The sequence below is a fragment of the Erithacus rubecula genome, assembly GCF_903797595.1.
Source record: "Erithacus rubecula genome assembly, chromosome: 25".
In the NCBI taxonomy this organism is placed as follows: Eukaryota; Metazoa; Chordata; class Aves; order Passeriformes; family Muscicapidae; genus Erithacus; species Erithacus rubecula.
Genome location: NC_136677.1, coordinates 5,168,935 through 5,187,633, shown reverse-complemented (window position 1 = coordinate 5,187,633; position 18,699 = coordinate 5,168,935). Strand labels below are relative to the sequence as shown.

Here is an 18,699-nt window from a genome sequence, read left to right as displayed (position 1 = left end):
ATACTTTGAAAGGATGTGGGGGGAGAGGAGGACTCTTGAAATCCCTGGCTTTAGATACAATAACATTATTCACTATAAACAGTTCCTGGCACGTCATACCCCAAGGCATGTCTGGGGCAGCTCAGTCACCACCAGGGCAGTGAAGCCTGTTCGGGGGTTGCTGGGAGTGGGAGTGGAAAAGTTAAATCCACTTTTTTTCTGCTGGGAAATACAGCACCTGGGGAAGCTCACAGAGCCTTGAGGAGATATGAAAAGGGGGGGGTCGGTCCTTTCGGGGCGCGGCTGTTCCCTCGCTCCGGCCGGGTTTGAAGGGGTTGTGGTCGCAGAGGCAGCGAGGACAGCCCGGCTCACCCCTGGCGGCCGGGGACCCGGGGCTGTGCCGGGCAGCGCCGGGGCGGGACCGGGGCCGGCGGGGCGGGAGCGGCGGCCCGGGGGCGGTGAAAAGGAGCCGGGGGGGCCCGAGAGCCGCCGCCGCTCGCCATGAGGGCAGCGCTCGCCCCCGGGGTCCGCCTGCTCCGAGCCCTGCCCCGGGACAGCCGGTGAGCGGGTGGGGAACCGGGGTCGGGGCTGGAACAGGGACAGGGACCGGCACCGGGACGGGACTGGAAATGGGACAGGGACCGGCACCAGGGTCGAGACTAGGCATAGGGACCGGCACCAGGATCGAGACTGGAAATGGGACAGGGACCGGGATCGGGACTGCAACTGGACATAGGGACCGGCACCGGGACTGGGACTGCATATAGGGACCGGGATCGAGACTGGAAATGGGACAGGGACCGGGATCGGGACTGGAACTGGACATAGGGACCGGCACCGGGATCGAGACTGGACATAGGGACCGGCACTGGGACTGGGACTGCATATAGGGACCGGCACCGGGATCGAGACTGGAAATGGGACAGGGACCGGCATAGGGACTGCAACTGGGATGGGGATCGGCACTGGAATCAGGACTGCAACTGAGACAGGGATCGGGTTCGGGACTGGAACTGGGCACCGGGAGCGGGATCGACTGGAACTGGGATAGGGACCGGCACCAGGATCAGGACTGGAGCTGGACAAAGAGACCGGGATTGAGACTGGAACTGGGCATAGGGACCGGCATCGGGATCGAGACTGGAACTGGACACAAGGACCAGCGCCGAGATCGGGACTGGAGCTGGGCGTGCGGACTGGGATTGGAACTGGGATAGGGACCGGCACTGGGATTGGGACTGGGATAGGGACCGGCACTGGGATCGCGACTGGGATAGAGACTGACATCGGGACTGGGACTGGGATAGGGACTGACATCGGGACTGGGACTGGGATAGGGACTGACGTCGGGCAGGGAGGGGATCGGCCCCGGGACTGGGACAGGCTCTGGGACGGGCCTCACTCTCTCCTGGCCTGGCCCTGGAGACAGGAGCCGACAGCAGGACGGGACCAGAACCGGCGCGGGGATCCGCCCTGGGTTAGGGAGGAGGGGGTGTCGTTCTCCTGGGGACTGCAATCCCTGGAAGTGGAACCAGTGTCAGACACTCCCCCTGCTTTTCCATCTCATGGAATTTTCCCTGCCAGAACAAAAAAGAAAAAACCCCACACCCAAGTGTCTGGCCCGGGGGGGCACAGCATATGAATTTTATCTTCCCCTTTCCGCTCCTCTTGGATCAGCCCTGCAGTCACTAGCAGTGATTTGGGGTGATTTATTCATTTTTTGAGGTGGGAAGCAGCAGTTTCTCAGCCACAGTGCAGCCTTGGAGCCGGCCCCACAGCACAGGAAGTTGCCCTGGATTTGCAGGGCATCTGTCATTGCTGCAGCTCCAAGGAGAAGTGAAACTGCAAAGAGGAGCAGGATGGGCCAAAACCACCAAAAAAAATTTTTTTTTTTTCTAAACTTGGAGCAGCCCTGTGACATGTCTGTGCTGTAGCTGCCCCTGACCACTTGCATCCCTGTGCTGCCATAAAACTCTTCCTGAAGGCAGGATAGCTCCTTCAGAGATATTAATCTTGCTCCAAGATTCTCCAAGCTTTATCTGTCAGCTCTGATGGGTGCAAATCCCCATTTCCTGAGCCCAGACTCCCCCATTTCCCTGCATTTAGTTCAAGCAAAGAGAATGGATGGAGGATTTTTGGTGGAGGAAGGGGAGCTGGTATTGCCCCCTCCTTTTTTTTCCAGCTTATCTTTGTTTAACCCTGGGAGTGATGATGAATCAGCACAGTTTCCACTCGTGACACCAGGAAGGCATTTGCTCACCCCGTGTTTTGGTGCAATGGAACTGCTTGAGGAGGTGGAAACACTGCTTGATACTCTCCACAAAACTCAGCTGATCTTTTAAAGTCACATCCTGGGCTTTTTGAGGGGGTCTGCTCCCTCAGCTCAGCTGAGCTGGCTCAGGTCACCAATGCAGTAGAAGGATCCCATTGGGTGCTGAGGCCACCCATCCCTGCCCCACAATCCCTGACCTTTCCACTTCCTTCCTCCCACAGCTATCGGGGACTGACTCTGGTGCTGACCTTCCTCTCCTACACCAGCTACCACCTCTCCCGAAAACCCATCAGCATTGTCAAGGTGAGCTCCAGCCTCACAGCTCTGGGGACAGGGAGCCTGGAGAGGGCACATGGGGAGGGGGGTGCTGACAGCACCTCGATTTCACCCCCTCTCTCTCTCCCTGCAGAGCCAGCTGCACCCCAACTGCTCAGCCTTGGGCCCAAACCCCCACAATGACTCCAACAGCACCACATGGTGCAGCTGGGCCCCCTTTGGTAAGGCTGAGCCCCCCAGGCACTCCAAAACCCATGCTTGTGGCAGTCAAGCTGGGCTTCCCCCATTCCCTGAAAGCAGGTCATGGCCAGGGTTTGGCAGGTGGCCAGCTGCTTATTAAGCATCCGGAGGTAATTAATTGATGAACTGTGTCCCATGCCCCTGGGCTGAAGGGCAGCAGTGGGAGGTGAAATCCAGGACAGGATGAGGTCCCAGTGCTGATGGCACCTGGCCATGCCACCCAGAGTCCCCATGGAGACCAGGCTTTTGGGAATGGGGGACAAGATTGAGCCAGCAGCCACGGGGAGGGGACACAAGATGGGGGCCAGGCTGAGGTGGCCCTAATATTTGTTTTCCAGATGGTGACAACTACAAGGAACTTTTTGGGGCTTTGGATAATGCCTTCCTGGTGGCCTATGCCATCGGGATGTTCATCAGGTACTTTGCACCAGCCTGGCAGAAGCTGGTTCCTTTGGGATTGCTGACAGGAAAGCAGCCATGGATCCACTCAGGATCCAGGCTCAGTGTATAATACCCATTGGTGGCATCACCTGTGACAGCTGCTGTCTGCCCTTCCCTCTGTGCAGTGGCATTTTTGGGGAACGCCTCCCTCTGCGCTACTACCTGTCGGGGGGGATGGTGCTGAGCGGGCTCTTCACCTCCCTCTTTGGCCTCGGCTACTTCTGGGACATCCACGTCCTCTGGTACTTCATCATTGTGCAGGTGTGTTGTGCTGGAGGATGCCCAGGCTTTATCACCGTGGTTTCATCCAATTTTTAGGGTCTGGGGTGGCCCAGAGCAGGGGAGCACTGAGCATTCCCAGTCCTGTGGGCGTCGAAACCACGGGTGTGCCCGTCTGGGAGCAGCACAGGCAGCTGCTGTGGCAACACCAGCCACTCCCAGCCCAGCCATGGCAGCCATGCAAACGGCTCAGATTGCCCCAGCAGGGAAAAAGCCAAACTAAAAAAGTGTTTTCTTAGCAGCTGTAGAGCAGGGGTGGCTGTTTCCAGCCCAGTTGCAGGGGCTGCGTGTCGTGGCTGATGCTCCCCATCTCTTGCCAGGTGTGCAATGGGCTGGTGCAGACCACTGGCTGGCCTGCTGTCGTGGCATGTGTTGGAAACTGGTTTGGCAAAGGAAAGTGAGTTTGTCTCTCTCCCATGTGCCCCATGCCTGCTCCCTGTTGGCCCTGGCAGCCACCCCAGTGCCACTGACCCGGCTGTGTCCCCTCAGGAGAGGTTTGATCATGGGCATCTGGAACTCCCACACCTCTGTTGGCAACATCTTAGGGTCCCTCATCGCTGGTGTCTGGGTTTCCTCTGCCTGGGGCCTGTCCTTTGTTGTGCCTGGCATCATCATCACTGCTGTGGGCATCATCTGCTTCTTCTTCCTCGTGGAGTGTGAGTGTTGAGATCTTGGGCACAGCAGACAAACCATGTAATGTATACAATTTTCCAACTTGGCCATCTCTAAGCATTTTTGGCAATATATTTCAAAATACCAAATACTTATTTCAAACCTGTGGCTAGCAGGGATGTGGGTCTGACTGCCAAGGGGATGCTCAGCATCACTGGGGTTTTCCAGGAGGGCTCATCCCCTGTACCAGACACTCCTCTGAGCCTGTCTTTCTAGGAAATGCCAGGGAAGTCCTTTGGGTTTTTATTGGGGAAGAGGGTACCCAGAGATGCAGCCTAGACCTGGGGATTCCCAGCCCCTGTGAGATGCTGGAGGGAGAGCAGGTGGAGTGGGGTTGGTCCAGGCTCTCCTCACAGGCTGTTCTTTGTCCCTGCAGATCCTGAGGATGTTGACTGCAATCCACCTCTGCACCACGTGAGTCCTGCTGGTTCCCAAGGGGCCCGTCCTGGGCTGGGTGTCACTCAGGGCACAGTCAAACTACTGGGTCATCAGTTGTAACAGAGGAATTAGAGCAATGTTCAGCTGTCACAGGGGGTGGTTGTTGCTCTTCCACTGGGAGCATCCTCTGGGTCACACCCTGGCAGCAGAGCCAATGTTTCAGCCTCCTGCAGCCACGAGACCCACATCTGCTGCTTTGGGCTTGATTTTAGACGGGCTGTGATGAGGATCCTGGGGGAGTGACCACCAGTGAGAAGGATCCTGAAGCAGTCACCTCCAACGAGGGCCCTCTCAGCCTCTCAGGCCAGAGCAGTGTGGATCATCACTCCAACAGCCCCAAGGAGCCAGCTGAGCAGCCTGAAGCCATCAGCTTCCTTGGGGCACTTCGGATACCTGTGAGTGCTGGGGTGGGGCAAAGAGCAAAGCCAGAGCAGCTCAGAGCACCCACAGGGCAGAACATGGGAAAGCCCACCATCCAGAGGAGTGTGGGGAAAGGAGGCTCCTCTGATGTCCCCTCCTCTCCTCCCAGGGTGTGGTGGAGTTCTCCCTGTGCCTGCTCTTTGCCAAGCTGGTGAGCTACACCTTCCTGTACTGGCTGCCCCTCTACATTGTCAACGTGGGTGAGTTTTGGGGACAGTGGGGTGGGAGGAGCCTTGCAAGGGCAGCATGTCCTCACCCCTCTGCTCTCCCTCACAGCTCATTTTGGTGCCAAGGAAGCTGGGGACCTGTCCACCCTCTTTGACGTCGGGGGCATTTTAGGTTTGTCAACATCCTGAGATGGAGGGGTGGATCAGGGGTGATTTAGGGACCAGCCTTGTCCCCCCCACAGACAACACCACCTCTTTACCCTGGGAGGTTTATTCAGTGTTCACAGCACTCAGCAGGCAGCAAACACCCCTTGATGACCATCACAGCCTGTTTCCTCAGGCACTCCTTTTCCTATAGTTGCAAGCATGGAAGAGACCAGAGTGGCACAGAAGTGCTGAGAAACCATCTGCAGGGAGGAAGGGATAAATCAAAGCTCTTCACTCTGATATCATGTTTAACCTTGGGGGCATACTGGTCAGAAGATGTGGGATGAAAGAGCATCAGTGATTTTGGGCTGAGGCAGGGTGAAGCTCTGCCTCTGGGGTGTGTGACTGACACCTGTGGCTCTCTCTCCTAGGGGGGATCTTTGCTGGCCTCATCTCTGACTACACAGGCGGCAGAGCCACCACGTGCTGCGTGATGCTGGTGGTGGCTGCCCCCATGGTGAGCTGTCACGAGGCACACAGCCCCATCACGAGGCTTTGCTCTGCTCTGGCTCCTTTGAGTCACAGCTGCTTTCCCCTCCCCAAGCCCCTGGGATGAGCTGGTCACACGCTGGGCTGAATGAGAGCTGGGATTGATTCACGTGCCCAGATGTTCCCAGCTCTAGGGGCTGGGATAGCAGAGACCTTGACAATTAAAAAAGCCCTGTAGGTTTTTCCATCCTGCCATAAGTCTGCTGAAAGCCTTTGGGGTCCCACTGAGCTGGTCCAGCTTTTTGTCTCTTTGATTTTCATCCCAAAAGCCCCCATGCCAACAGCCTCATGCTCTGCTGGAGTTTGGCTTGGACATCCTTTCCAAACACCTGCATGGACCTCATTTGGCTTTGCTTCCACAACGTGGCTAATTAGCTGTAATCCAATCCTGGCTGGCTCACACTGGGAAGCAGAGAGGCTGTGTCACATCCACAGCCCCAAGAGCACCCTTGGGGCAAATTATGTCTGGCTGCAGAGCCTCACTGGCCATAAATTGTGGCAGCACCTCTGTTTGCCAGCTGCCAGGTATTTCATCATGGCAGTGGGATGCAGAGGTCAGGGGTGCAGTCAGCCCCCTGTCCCAGTAATTCAGGTCCCCACATTGCCCATCCCATCCCCAGGGTGCTGCTTGGTAAAACAGCTGGAGTAGCCATAACTGGTTCACCTTGTGTCTCTTTTCCAGCTGTTCCTGTATAACCATGTGGGTCAGAATGGCATTGGCACATCTATAGGTAAGGAGCTCAGTGGTGCAGCCAGCTCCTGTCACTGAAGGGGCAGTGGAAGGCCCTGTGAGTTCACCTGCCCTCATTCCTGCTCATGAGCCAGGCTGCACTGGGGAGGTGCTGGATGAGTGTCACTGCCTGCTGGCTGGGATCTTCATGGCAAAATGGAGATGCACAGGAGATGGGCCAGCAGTGTCCACACAGGGGCTGGGGAGGGTGGACCCCATGTCCTGCTGCTCCCTGCAGCTGAGGTTTCCTCTCTCTGCTCTGCAGCCATGCTGATTGTCTGTGGTGCTCTGGTGAACGGGCCCTATGCGCTCATCACGACAGCTGTGTCAGCAGATTTGGTAAGGGGGCACTCAGACCCTGCCACCTGCCTGGCACACCCACAGCCTGCTCCCTCTTTCCCAGGGGGATGTTCTGCTGGGATTTTTCCATTTTCCCTTTGTGTTCCAATGCCTCTGAAGCCCACTGAAGGGCAGAGCTGTCACACCTGGTGCTGTGCTCCACACCCTCCCTTAAACACAGGGGTTTTCCTGCTGCTTTTTCACCTTGGCCACATGACTGTGTTTCAGCTTTGCTGCATCTCCCTCTGAACACAAGCAGAGTGGAAATATTTGGTGGCAGATCCCTTGGGAATTTCTGCCCACTGTTGGCAATTCAGGTTTTTGCCATGGTTTTGCTGCAGGCAGCATTTGAGTTTGGTCTTTCTGTCTATGGCTGGGTCTGACACATGGAAATTGCTGAGACATCAGCCTCACTCTGGGATATGCTGGCTGTGCAGCCCAAACTCCTTTTGCTCCTTTTGTTTTATCCTTGCAGGGCACCCATGAATCTCTCAAAGGAAATGCCAAAGCCCTTTCAACTGTCACAGCCATCATCGATGGCACGGGATCCATTGGTGTGTATGGATGGGGGTGCTGAGTGTCCTGGTCCCCTTTCATGTGTGATCAGGGGGTGCTGGGTGTCCTCATGTGTGATCAGGGGGTGCTGGGTGTCCTGGTCCCCTCCCATGTGTGATCAGGGGGTGCTGGGTGTCCTCATGTGTGATCAGGGGGTGCTGGGTGTCCTGGTCCCCTCTCATGTGTGATCAGGGGATGCTGGGTGTCCTCATGTGTGATCAGGGGGTGCTGGGTGTCCTGGTCCCCTCCCATGTGTGATCAGGGGGTGCTGGGTGTCCTCATGTGTGATCAGGGGGTGCTGGGTGTCCTGGTCCCCTCCCATGTGTGATCAGGGGGTGCTGGGTGTCCTCATGTGTGATCAGGGGGTGCTGGGTGTCCTGGTCCCCTCTCATGTGTGATCAGGGGCTAACACAGCTTGTCTTCCCCTGCAGGTGCTGCCCTGGGGCCGCTGCTCGCAGGGCTCATCTCTCCCACGGGCTGGAATAATGTCTTTTACATGTTGATAGCAGCTGATGTCCTGGCTTGTCTGGTAAGTCTCTGCTTGGTAGGACTCCTTTCTGTACCCTGGAGTGTCACAGGCTCCCTTTTAGCTGCCTGCTCACTGGTGGAGGGCACAGATGGTTCTCAGAAGACATCCAGGCACAGGGCAAACTGCAAAGGCCTGTATTGACTCCCAGCCTCTGCTTTCACTTGCCTTTTCCCAACAACCTCCACCTTGTACAGCTTTAGTTCATATGATCTTTGCTGAGAAGAGCTGTAGAATTGCTCTCCTGGTGATGGAAGTACTGATGCCAGGGCTGGAAGCTGCAGTGCCACCAGCCTTGAGTGATCCCCCCCTTCCTCTTGCAGCTCCTGGCTCGTGTGGTGGTCAAAGAGGCTCGTGGCTGGTGTGGCCCCATGGCAAGGCAGAGAGGGTACGTAGTGACCTCCCTGGGGCAGCCTGCAGTGCCACCAAGCCCAAACACAGTGCTGGTGCTGCTCCAGAAAGATGTTTGTTATCCCTTGCTGTCGCTGCTTCATCTTCACATGGGGATGGCGGGGCCGCCTGCCCCGTCTCTCACTCCCCTGGCCACAGAGACATTTCCTCCTCCAGCCAAGGCAGCACCTGGGGGCTTGTAGCCATCACAAGACACTTGGGGTGCTAAACACAGTGTCCTTGTGTCTTTGTAGCTCTAGTGTGCAGCTAACAGAGTCAGTGATGGATGGGAAGTAGCTCGGTGTAAGTATCTTCACTCGAGCCTTGAGGATTAAATGCAAACACAAGCTTGATCTGTTCTGATTCTGAGTTTCACTTTGCAGGCTCAGCCTAGAAACAAGCACTCCCCCAATCATTCAGGGCCAAGATCAAGATTTGGGAATCAAAAGATCAAATTGCAATGGCCAGGGAAGAATGCAGGAGGATGGGTGGGTGGGAGGAAGAGGGAGATGTGGCTGGGCAGGGCATCCTTGTCTCTGGCTGATTCAGGAGATACTGGCCCAGATGCCAATCGAGTGGGATTGATTAATGCCCTTGAAACAACTGAATTTATAGGCTTTTCCCACCTGTGCTGCTAAGCTTGATTGCACACAGCCAGGGCTGGCTAATCAAATCTGTTCGTGAATCACTGCAGTGAGTGGAAATAACCCCCAAATCAGCCCTGGTCTGGCTCTGATTGCCACCAACATCCCCGTGTGACATCCAGCGATGGGGCCACCGCCCCTCCTGGCAGCGGGGCTGCCACAGCCCGACCCCCTGCGAACGTTCCGAGCCTCATGTCTTGTGTTTGCAGGTGAAACACCAATAGTCTGGGCCCCGTGCTGCGGTAAGTGCAGCCCAGAGCTCCTCGGGCTGCCGGTGGAGGGTGCAGGCTCTGCTCTGCTGCCGGGGCTGGTTGGGGCCGTGCCTGTCCCGGGGCTGCAGCGCCCGCGCTTGCACCGAGCACGGGCTGGTCTCTGCTGGGGGAGCAGCTGGTCAGACTGGCACTGCTGCAGTGTCTGAGGGCTTTGGAGCAGCTTGCAGAGGAGAGGCACAAACGCTGTAGGATTTTCGGGGACATTTCAGCTTTGGCCGGAGACAAACCAGCGGCTGGATCTGCTCCTTGCGCCTCTTCTCCCGCTGGTGGTGCGGATGGGGCAGCGCTGTTCTCCCTCTCCGTGTCCGGCAGCACCGCAGCGCCCGTGGATCCCCCACCCGCGGGGTGCGAGCCGCCCTGAGCCGCTGGTTTGTCCCCGCAGGTTTCAGGAGTTGTGAGCCCGAGCCCGCGGGAGGAGCAGCGGCCGGGGCGCGGAGCGGAGCGCGGGCGCTCGGCGGAGCCGCAGCCCGGCCCGGCCCGGGATCCGCTTCAGCCCAGCCGGGGCCAGCGGGACGAAACGGGCCCTGGGCCTCGCTGTGCTGGGTCATTCTTCACCATCGGCCGTTTTATTAATAAAAACCAGCAAAACCTCCTTGCCGTGTCCTGATGGGGCTCGGCCACGTCTTGGGGCAGCGGTCACACCCTCTTGCTGCTTTCCTCCGTGTTTGTGAGCCTGCCCCATCCCGATGCTTGGTGCTCCACGATTGGATCAGCCAAATCACTTCAGGCACTGCCTCACCAACAAAGCACCGCTTATTTTACTCGGGGAACATCCCTGGGCTGAGCCCAAATCAAGCTGGGTTTACTTCTGGACTCATCCCACTAAAAAAAAAAAAAAAAAAAAAAAAAAAGACTAAACCCAATGTTTATCCTGATTATTAATATTCCAAAATCATACCGTTTATAAAACAAGAATGTGCATCAACCCCCACCCCACTGTGAGCTGCCCTCTGCCCGGTGCTGATGATCTTCTCTTAATTAGGAGGGGCCCCGGGAGGTGAAGGCGGTGCCGCTGCTGCCAGCCCTGCAGGGGATGGGGCTCGGAAACCCCCGCGGTGTCACTGACTGGAGCCAGGGCCAGCTGTGCAGCCAGCTGTGTGCTCGGCGTGGGGAAAGGGGGGGTGACTTCGATGTTCACAGAGCCAGGGCGCTTGGGATGTGTTTGCACCCCCGGGCTGTGTTTACATCCCCTGGGATGTGACTGCAGTCCCCTGGGAGGTGTTTGCATCCTCTGGGATGTGTTTGCACCCCCGGGCTGTGTTTACTTCACCTGGGATGTGACTGCATCTCCTGGGAGGTGTTTGCATCCCCTGGGATGTGTTTGCACCCCCGGGCTGTGTTTACATCCCCTGGGATGTGACTGCAGTCCCCTGGGAGGTGTTTGCATCCTCTGGGATGTGTTTACATCCCCTGGGAGGTGTTTGCACCCCCAGGATGTGTTTACATCACCTGGGATGTGACTGCATCTCCTGGGAGGTGTTTGCATCCCCTGGGAGGTGTTTGCACCCTCTGGGGTGTGTGTTCATCCCCTGGGATGTGTTTTCACCCTCTGGGATGTGTGTTCATCCCCTCTCCACCGGGGGATCGCTCCTGGCCAGGCTCCAGCTCTCTGCCCGGAGCAGAGCCCGGTGTTGGGGGCTCTGTGTATGCCTGGGATAAATTGCAGCTCTAATTGACTTCACCTCCTTGGATCTTGACCCGAGGAGAAAACATCTGGGCCTGATGTGATTTTATTAAGTGCTGATTTCATCAGCAAAGGGGAAAAAAGGGTGGGGGGAAAAAAAAGAAGGAAACCTGTTAGCCAGTTGGACCAGCTCCCTGTAAACCTCTGAAGGTGATGGAGTGGCACAGGGGAGCTGGCAGCTGGGACAGTGGCTGCTGCAGGTTTGAGGTGGCCAAACAGTGATGGCCTTTGATCCCCTCCACCCTCACTGGTGAAGCTCAATGGGCCTTGGGAAAAAAAGCAGGAAAAATGATGGCAAAGAAAAACAAAATCCCAAATTGCCCTTTTTCCCCATCCTGCTGGGCTAAACCCTGACAGAGCCAGGGTGGCAGAGGTGTCACAAGAGGGTCTGTCCTCAGCAGAGCTGTCAGTGCACTTGTGTGGAGCTTTCACATTGCTCAATGACCATCCTTTGTGGAGGGGGCACCTTAAAATACATTTTCAAGTAATAAAAATCTCATAAATCCTGACACACATGTGGGCTTATTGCAACAATAATTTGTTTTGGGGATTTCCCCCACCCCCCACCTCTTTCTTCCTTTTTTAATTTTTTTTTTTTGCCTTCCCCCTCTCCTGCTTGTTCTTTCAGCTGCTCACAATTTTTCCGGGACAAATTTAGGCCTGGGCCGTGTCCCACTTATGTTTGGAAAGTCTGAACAGCCTTGGCTCTGCTGCCAGGAGTGAGGAGAAAGGGCACACAGCCCATGGTAGTTTTAAATTTAAAATAAAAAGAGGCAAATGCCAAAGAAAACTCCAGATCTCACTGAGCTTTGGAACTGAAGGGTGAGCGGGAAGGCAGAGAGGGGATCCCCTGGGTTTGCCTTAGCCAAAAAAACTGGTTTAATGGAGCTGAGCTCCTCTGGGAGGAGTCTGGAGGACAACTTGCCTTGTTCCTCCTCTGCTGGACAAGGGGCTGCTGCTTTTCCTCTACCATGAGCCCCTCTGGCACTGACATGGACACGTGTCCAGCTCTGTCCTGAGATGGGAAGAATCCCACCTCCAATGGGGTCTTTAGATTGGTAAATGCAGCATTTGGGATTTTCTATCAGTCACCCCACAGTCTCATACCTCAGCAATGCCATTCACCGGGAGGTAGATTGGGAAAAGAGGCTGCACAGATTTTGGAGGAATGCTGCTGGTCTGCTGGGAAGGTGAAGAGGTGGCTGGGGCACGGTCTGTAATTACCTATGCAAGGAGCAGCTGGCAAAAGCTGAAGGGCTTTTTAATTAGCAGCCAAAGGCAAATCAGGATCCAACAGCAGGGAAGCTGAAGTCAGCAAAGTCAAGGTGGAAATCTGAGGGCAGTTTTTCCAGGGAGGGTAATTAAGTGCCAGCAGAGAGCAGCATGAGACATGAGGAATTGCCATCATTCAAGGACCTTAAATCAAGGAGAGGAGTTTCCCCTGCAGACACTCCTGCTCCTTCCACCTCTGCTCTGGCACTGCTCCCTCCCTGCTCAGGCTGCTGAGCCTGGCACCACCTGGGGACTGGCATCCTGGTGCAGGGGCATCCCTGCTCATTCCTGATGAGCCAGGCAGAGAATTCAGAGGGAAAAAAGGGTTTTTCCCCCTGACCTGAAAGCAGCCAGCCTGCCCTCATCCTGGCACACATGGGATCTTACAGCAGCTTCCTTGTGCTGAGAATCAGCCTGACTTTCTGCCTGCATGGGGCTTGCACCTTGGGACAAGCAGATCTGCTTCTCTCACCCTGCAAGAGCAAGACTGGATCAGTTTAGGCTGGAGCAAAGCTCCTTGGCCATAACATCCTCCAAAGTCCCCAAATCCCCACCAGCACCTGAGAGGTTGGGGTTACAGACAAACCTGCTCTCCTGTGGCACATTAATTCCAAAATAAAGGGTCAGGCTGCTGGATGGAGGCAGATGAGGTTATCCTCCAGGACTTGGAGCTTTGGGATGGGGATGGAAGCAAAAAATCACCATTGGGGGCTGGTTGGGAAGCAGCTCTGGCTCATACCAATTCCTTGACGTGGTCTTTCCTTTTCCAAAAATAAACAGGAACCGTTTGGAAAGCCCCTGTGTGGGGAGGAGCAGAACTCCCCAAAATAAATAAATACACAGAGTTGAGTTCATCCAGCTGGCTGTTCCCCACTGCCAAGGGTTGTGAAGGATGAGGATGAAGCTCAGTGGGGGTGAGAGCACATGAGGCTCTTTCTCCATTTAATGGGGTTTTTGGGAAAATGCTGAAATGGCCTCCCTGAGCAGGAGCTACTCTCTCTCTCTTGGAGCATGGCTTTCTGCTCTCCCCAAAATCACTGCTGCACTATCAGCCTTTCAACTCATTTTAGTCACAATCAGATAAAGGGGACAGAAAAAGCCCTTATTGGGGTTTAATCACAGTGCAACATGGGGAGAAGTTTCACATTTCTGCTTTTAGGGTTGGGTTTTCAGTGCTCCAGCTGCTTTTGCTGTGGTTTCCCTTGGACTGAAGCCCTGAAACCACCTCAGTGAGACTCCCCAAATCTCCCACAAACAGGGACACAACAACACAGGAGGCACAGAGCTGGAGCTGCCAGTTCCTAAATGTTATTAAAACTATGAATTAAATATGAATTTTATTTCAGGCATAACATCAAAATCACCAAGAGACCCCAATGTGCTTGTGTTGCATAAACTCTCAGCATTTCCTCAGCACTGGTTCAGCTCCCTTGGACACAGGCATCAGGGCAGGAAGGGATTGAGCATGGCTGCAGTTTGGAAAGCAGAAATGCCTTTTTTTGGGGGCTGTACTCACATTTTTTAGCTGACTGAGTCAGTGCTCTGGGGTATTTTCTGCTGGGGGAGCATCACCTCCACACCCACTGGCTCTGCCTCATCAATCTTTCATGTCCTGAAAGCCCTGCTTGGTGACTGGCAGCTGTCAGGGCAGGGCTGGAAAAAACCAGTTTGTTCTTTAATTTACTGTCTTCAGGTCAAAATGCAAAATTAAAAAAAAAAAAAAACAAAACCACTCTAAAACAGGGAAAAAATTAAAAATCTGATTTTCTGCCCTCAAGTTTTTGGCTGTATTGGCCCTGACCACTGCTCAGGGCTGTCTCACTGGCTTTGATTTTGCTGCTTGCTCACCTGTGGAAGGCTGAGCAGCTCCATCCCTGTGGGGCTGGAGAACATCAGCCACAACAGAACCCCCCTCACCCTGTGACCAGTGCAGCAGGGAGGTAAAAGCTCCTTTCCTGCTACAGGTTGCTTCAGGCCACCAAAAATGCTTTTCTCCTGCAATTTTGGGAGATTTCATATGAGAAAACAAACTGCTGCCACTGAGCTGCACAGCTCATGCCACTGCTGCCCACAGGTTCATCTCAGCACTGAAGGCTTCAGACTGCTCCCTGGCTTCCCCCAAAAATAGGGATAAAAATGGGATTCAGCCCCATTCTGCTCCTGCAACACATAGAGAGTTTTCTCCCCCAAGAGGGGTAAAGAGGGACAGGGAAGGTGTTGGAGTTCAGCAGCTTCAGCAGGATCTGTGCTAGAATTGAGCAATGGTTTGAAGTTTTAGGGCAGCAGCCAGGGTGACAGCTCAGGGCCTTCAGGGGCAGGGAACACCAGGGCTGCAGAACTGCTCACACAAGGGAGGTCTGACAGAATTCCCTCACTCCTGGGGAGGGCAGCTTTCCATCTGCTGTTCTGCCTTTTATTCACTCCCCACTCCAAAGTCCCCAGTTTCCAATCCAAGGGAGCATCCCAAACAATCCACAACCACAAACTGATGTTTGTTTGTTTGTTTTTCCTCAAATCCCCAAGTCTGTCCCAGAAAAAGGCAGTTCTCATGGGCACTGTCACCACAGTGTGGTCAAATGTGACATCCCTGTGGAATAAATAAAGCCAGAGAGGGGATTTCTCAAAGAGTTTTATTAAACCACAGTGAAAAAGGAGCAGTAACAAACCATCTGGGTTCAGCTCAATGCACTGAATCAGGAGCAGCACCAAGTGCCTGAATCTCAGCTCTCCTGTAAATGAGAGCAGGATTCAGAGGTTCACACACCTCTGCAGGTGCAGAGGCTTGAACTCCCTGGGGAGGAAGGAGCTCATGCTCAGACCAAACTTTGCTTTTTAAGATGAAGCAAAGACTTCACTTTCTTCACTGGCTCTGAGCTCAGAAAGAACATCATGGTCACCTCCAGAACAGCTCCCTGGTGTCTCCTTCTGCTTTATTCCCATGAAACCAGGATCCCTCTGCAGAGATTGCTGTCTCTAGCTGCTGTGGAGTGGCTTGGCATACACAGGCTCCATCAGGTGGTAAATCAGGAAGAGGAACAGGCACCCAAGGCAGAGCAGGCTCATCACAGCCAGGAGGAGGAAGCGGCCGATGAGGAAGGTGTCCACAATCTGCAGGGAGGAGAAACACAAAGATCCCAGCATGTCACAGCCCCAGCTGCTCCAGGAGCCTGCAGGGAGCTCACCACATCCTGGAAATCTGGGGCTCCCCCACATTTCTCCCCTTGCTTTTCATCCCTGGCATGGGCACTCTCTGGGATGCACAGTGTGTGGTAAATGAGAACAAGAATCCCTGCAAAAAGCTACTGGGAATGTTAATGTGGAGCACACAGAACTGGGAACAGGGGAGAGACATCAGTCACACCCTGAAGCAGTTCTCCCCAGCCACAAACTGATTCTCTTTCAGAAGGGAGATAGTAAGAAAAAGTAACAATTAAAAAAAAAAAAGCTATGGTAGCTAGGCAAGACAAAGAGAAGCCCACGGTGAGGAGGCTGTTTATGAAATCCCCTCTCTGCTCCCCACACCCCCCAGAGCTCTGCTCAGCCCCAGCTCAGCTTTATCCATCACATTAGCTCAGCCCTGGTGCTCCTGCAGAGAGTCTCTGGTGAGCCAAGCGCTGGCTCCTTCTGCACGTTTCACTTTTTAATTAGCCAATTAGCAGAGTTTTGGTGCAGAAAGCCCAGGTCATGTATTATTGATAGGCAGGGCAGGTCCAGTCCAATTGAAGATCCGTAAAAAAATCTGCTTTCCAATTCCATTTGCCTCCCAGGCAACAAACACTCACTGGGCTGCCCTTCATCTCACTCCTAACCTTCACACGAGCAGGTCAGATGTGACACAGAGAGAAGAAAAGAACATTACAAGTATCTTTTAGTAGGGATTTACACAGAACAAGAACCAGCAGAGCAATAATTAACATGCATTAATAATAGAACAGAGGCAACGGCACCTGAAAGGGCACAAAACTTTGTGTATTCAAAGCTCAAAGAGCTCTGGGAGAGCTCAAGGTGGCAGCTCAGCCAGCCTGATCCAAAAACTGGGGGAGATCGCTGTGGCTGACAGTGCAGGTGGCTTCAAGCACGGCAAGAACCTACAAGAGAGCTGAAGAGCTGCTGTTGGGCTTTAACCTGAAAACAGAGCCGAGGGAAAAGTGAAAGGCTGCAGAACTGGAGGGAAAACCATCAGGAGGGGAAGGCAGAGAGGGAGCAGAGGCTGCTGGAGCTGCAGTGCCAAGGGGAGCCGAGCCCCGCGGGTCAGGAGCAGCGTGTAAATGAGATAAATTCATAGTTACGGGCTCCAGGAGCGGCACAGCCTGTGCCAGAGGGAGATTGTGGCAGGAGGGCAAAAAGGCAGCGCGGGGCACCGGGGATGGCACCGGGGCTATCCCTGAGGGAAAACCCATTCCCGGGGTAAAGAGCCATTCCCAGCCTTCGGGATGGCCGCAAAGACACCGGGGCCATTCCCACGGGAAAGGCCGATCCGGGGCAGGAGCGGGGCCCATCACCGCCCTCCCCCCGCCTCACCTCCTCAGCGCCGGCGGGGGCCGCGCTCTCGCCCTCCCGGGGGAACAGCAGCAGCGCGGCCGTGAGCGCCGCGGCTCCGAGCGCCACCGGCACCGCGGCGACCCTGCGGACAGCGGGCCGAGCTCAGCACCGGCGGGCCCGGGCGCACGATCACCGGGCAGGGCCCGGCCCGAGCCCCCGCGCTCGCCGGGCGCGCCCCCGCCCCGTCCCCGCGCTCACCGGGCGCGGCCGGCGCGCCCCAGCGCCATCACGAGCAGCAGCGCCGTGGCCCAGAGCACCAGCAGCGCCAGCACCCCCGGCCCCACGCCCAGCGCGCCCGCCATGCCGCCCCGCGCCGCCGCTTCTGCCTAGCAACCGCGCCGCCCCGGCCAATCAGCGCCGCCCGCGGAGAGCTCCGCGCTGTCGATTGGCTGAGGGGCGGAGGGCGGGGGCGCGGCCGCTGCTGTCCCTGCCCCGCCTGGCGCTCGCTCGGCTCTTCCCATTGGCTGAGGAGGGGTGGGCGGGGCTCTCCTCGCGCAGCCGGAGGTGGGGGCGCGCCCGGGGCGCCGAGTGCGCGATCCCGATCCCAGCCCCGATCCCAGCCCCGATCCCAGCCTCGATCCCCATCCCCATCCCCATCCCCATCCCCATCCCCATCTTCATCTCCATCATCCCCATCTCCATCTCCATCATCCCCATCCCCATCTCCATCCCCATCCCCATCCCCATCCCCATCCCCATCCCCGATCCCCATCCCCATCCCCATCCCCATCCCCATCCCCATCCCCATCCCCATCCCCATCCCATCCCCATCCCCATCTCCATCTCCATCATCTCCATCTCCATCTCCATCCCATCCCCATCCCCATCCCCATCCCCATCCCCATCCCATCTCCATCTCCATCATCCCCATCCCCATCCCCATCCCCATCCCCATCTCCATCTCCATCTCCATCTCCATCTCCATCCCCATCCCCATCCCCAGGGAGGTTTGTCAATGCTACAAGCATCTTCTGATATCAAGACAAGAGGAAGTTCCATTTACAATAAGTATTTCAGCCATTTTATAAATACAGTCTCTTCACTATCACATCTTGCCCATCAGACCCAGGCCAGTGTGGTTTGATGAGTGACTTTATCATAGAATCTCAGAATTTCATAATAATTTGGGTTGGAAAGGACTTTAAAGACAATTTTGTTCCAACCCCAGGCACTCGGGGCTCACCTACCAGTTAACCCAGAAAACCTAAACACTGATATTTTCTGTCTGAACTCCTTGAAGTCTGCAATACTTTGGCTGCATGAAATATCACCTGAGTGGGTGTTTTCTGTCTCTTCTTTCAAGGGGAGGAATAAACCAGTGGTTAATTATTCTGCACAGCACCAACCTGCCTTTCCCTGTGATGAAATCAGAGTCACCAGCACAACACAAAATGCTTCAGCAAGCAGAGCACAAACTGTCTCTGACACCTGCCTTTACTTGGCACAGAGTGGCAACTGGCTGCCAACATATTAAAAACGTCTGTTTGATAGCAAACTCCCTCCTGCTCTGCTCTGTGTTGTTAATCCCACCAGGCAGGGCTTTTCCCTCTGCAATCCCTTGGTCATGTCCATCTCTGCCCTTCTTTTCCCTCTCCTTCTCTTCTGTGGTTCCCTGTGCTTCCTGCTCCTGTTGGCCACAAGAAATTAAACATTTGCTCCCTTTGTTTGGGAATCTCTCTTTGCTTTTCTCTGTTTTCCCATTTCTTTGGATTTTTTGGAACTGGGTAGTTTCTAAACCTCAAAATTTCTTCTTCATAACCCTGTTTTCAATTTCTCCTTCTGCCATTTCTTTTGCATCCTTCGGCTTTTCATCCAGAAGTGATAAGTTTTATCAATCAGCCCATAAGGCTTTTCCTTGCCTTATT

At 55.1% G+C, this 18,699-nt stretch overlaps 2 protein-coding genes across 6 annotated transcripts; one reads left to right on the top strand and one right to left on the bottom strand.

Annotated features, from left to right (window-relative positions):
* The first annotated feature begins 379 nt into the window (after positions 1-379).
* SLC37A2 (solute carrier family 37 member 2) lies at positions 380-9,927 on the top strand. 4 transcript variants are annotated; one of them, XM_079326734.1, is made up of 18 exons: positions 380-539; positions 2,473-2,554; positions 2,661-2,748; positions 3,106-3,184; positions 3,334-3,469; positions 3,808-3,884; positions 3,977-4,143; positions 4,536-4,573; positions 4,810-4,992; positions 5,127-5,217; positions 5,294-5,356; positions 5,763-5,848; positions 6,563-6,611; positions 6,876-6,949; positions 7,425-7,503; positions 7,936-8,033; positions 8,354-8,418; positions 9,719-9,927. In XM_079326734.1, exons 1-18 carry the CDS (start codon positions 481-483, stop codon positions 9,732-9,734), a joined length of 1,530 nt encoding a protein of 509 aa, XP_079182860.1. In that variant the 5' UTR covers positions 380-480; the 3' UTR covers positions 9,735-9,927. The 4 variants fall into 4 exon arrangements, with proteins under 4 accessions (XP_079182860.1, XP_079182861.1, XP_079182859.1 ...); XM_079326735.1 differs by lacking the exon at positions 9,719-9,927 and adding an exon at positions 9,274-9,308; XM_079326733.1 differs by lacking the exon at positions 9,719-9,927 and adding an exon at positions 8,675-8,773.
* Positions 9,928-14,936: 5,009 nt separating this feature from the next.
* Positions 14,937-17,172, bottom strand: TMEM218 (transmembrane protein 218). Of its 2 annotated transcripts, XR_013776843.1 has the most exons (4): positions 17,033-17,172; positions 16,814-16,916; positions 16,240-16,391; positions 15,263-15,400 (listed from the first exon to the last, which is right to left on the bottom strand). XR_013776843.1 is itself a non-coding variant. In XM_079326823.1 (3 exons), the coding sequence occupies exons 1-3, from the start codon at positions 17,134-17,136 to the stop codon at positions 15,266-15,268; spliced, it is 342 nt and encodes a 113-aa protein (XP_079182949.1). In that variant the 5' UTR covers positions 17,137-17,172; the 3' UTR covers positions 14,937-15,265. The 2 variants fall into 2 exon arrangements, 1 of the variants encoding a protein (XP_079182949.1); XM_079326823.1 differs by lacking the exon at positions 16,240-16,391 and having other exon boundaries at positions 14,937-15,400.
* Between the last annotated feature and the right edge of the window lie 1,527 nt (positions 17,173-18,699).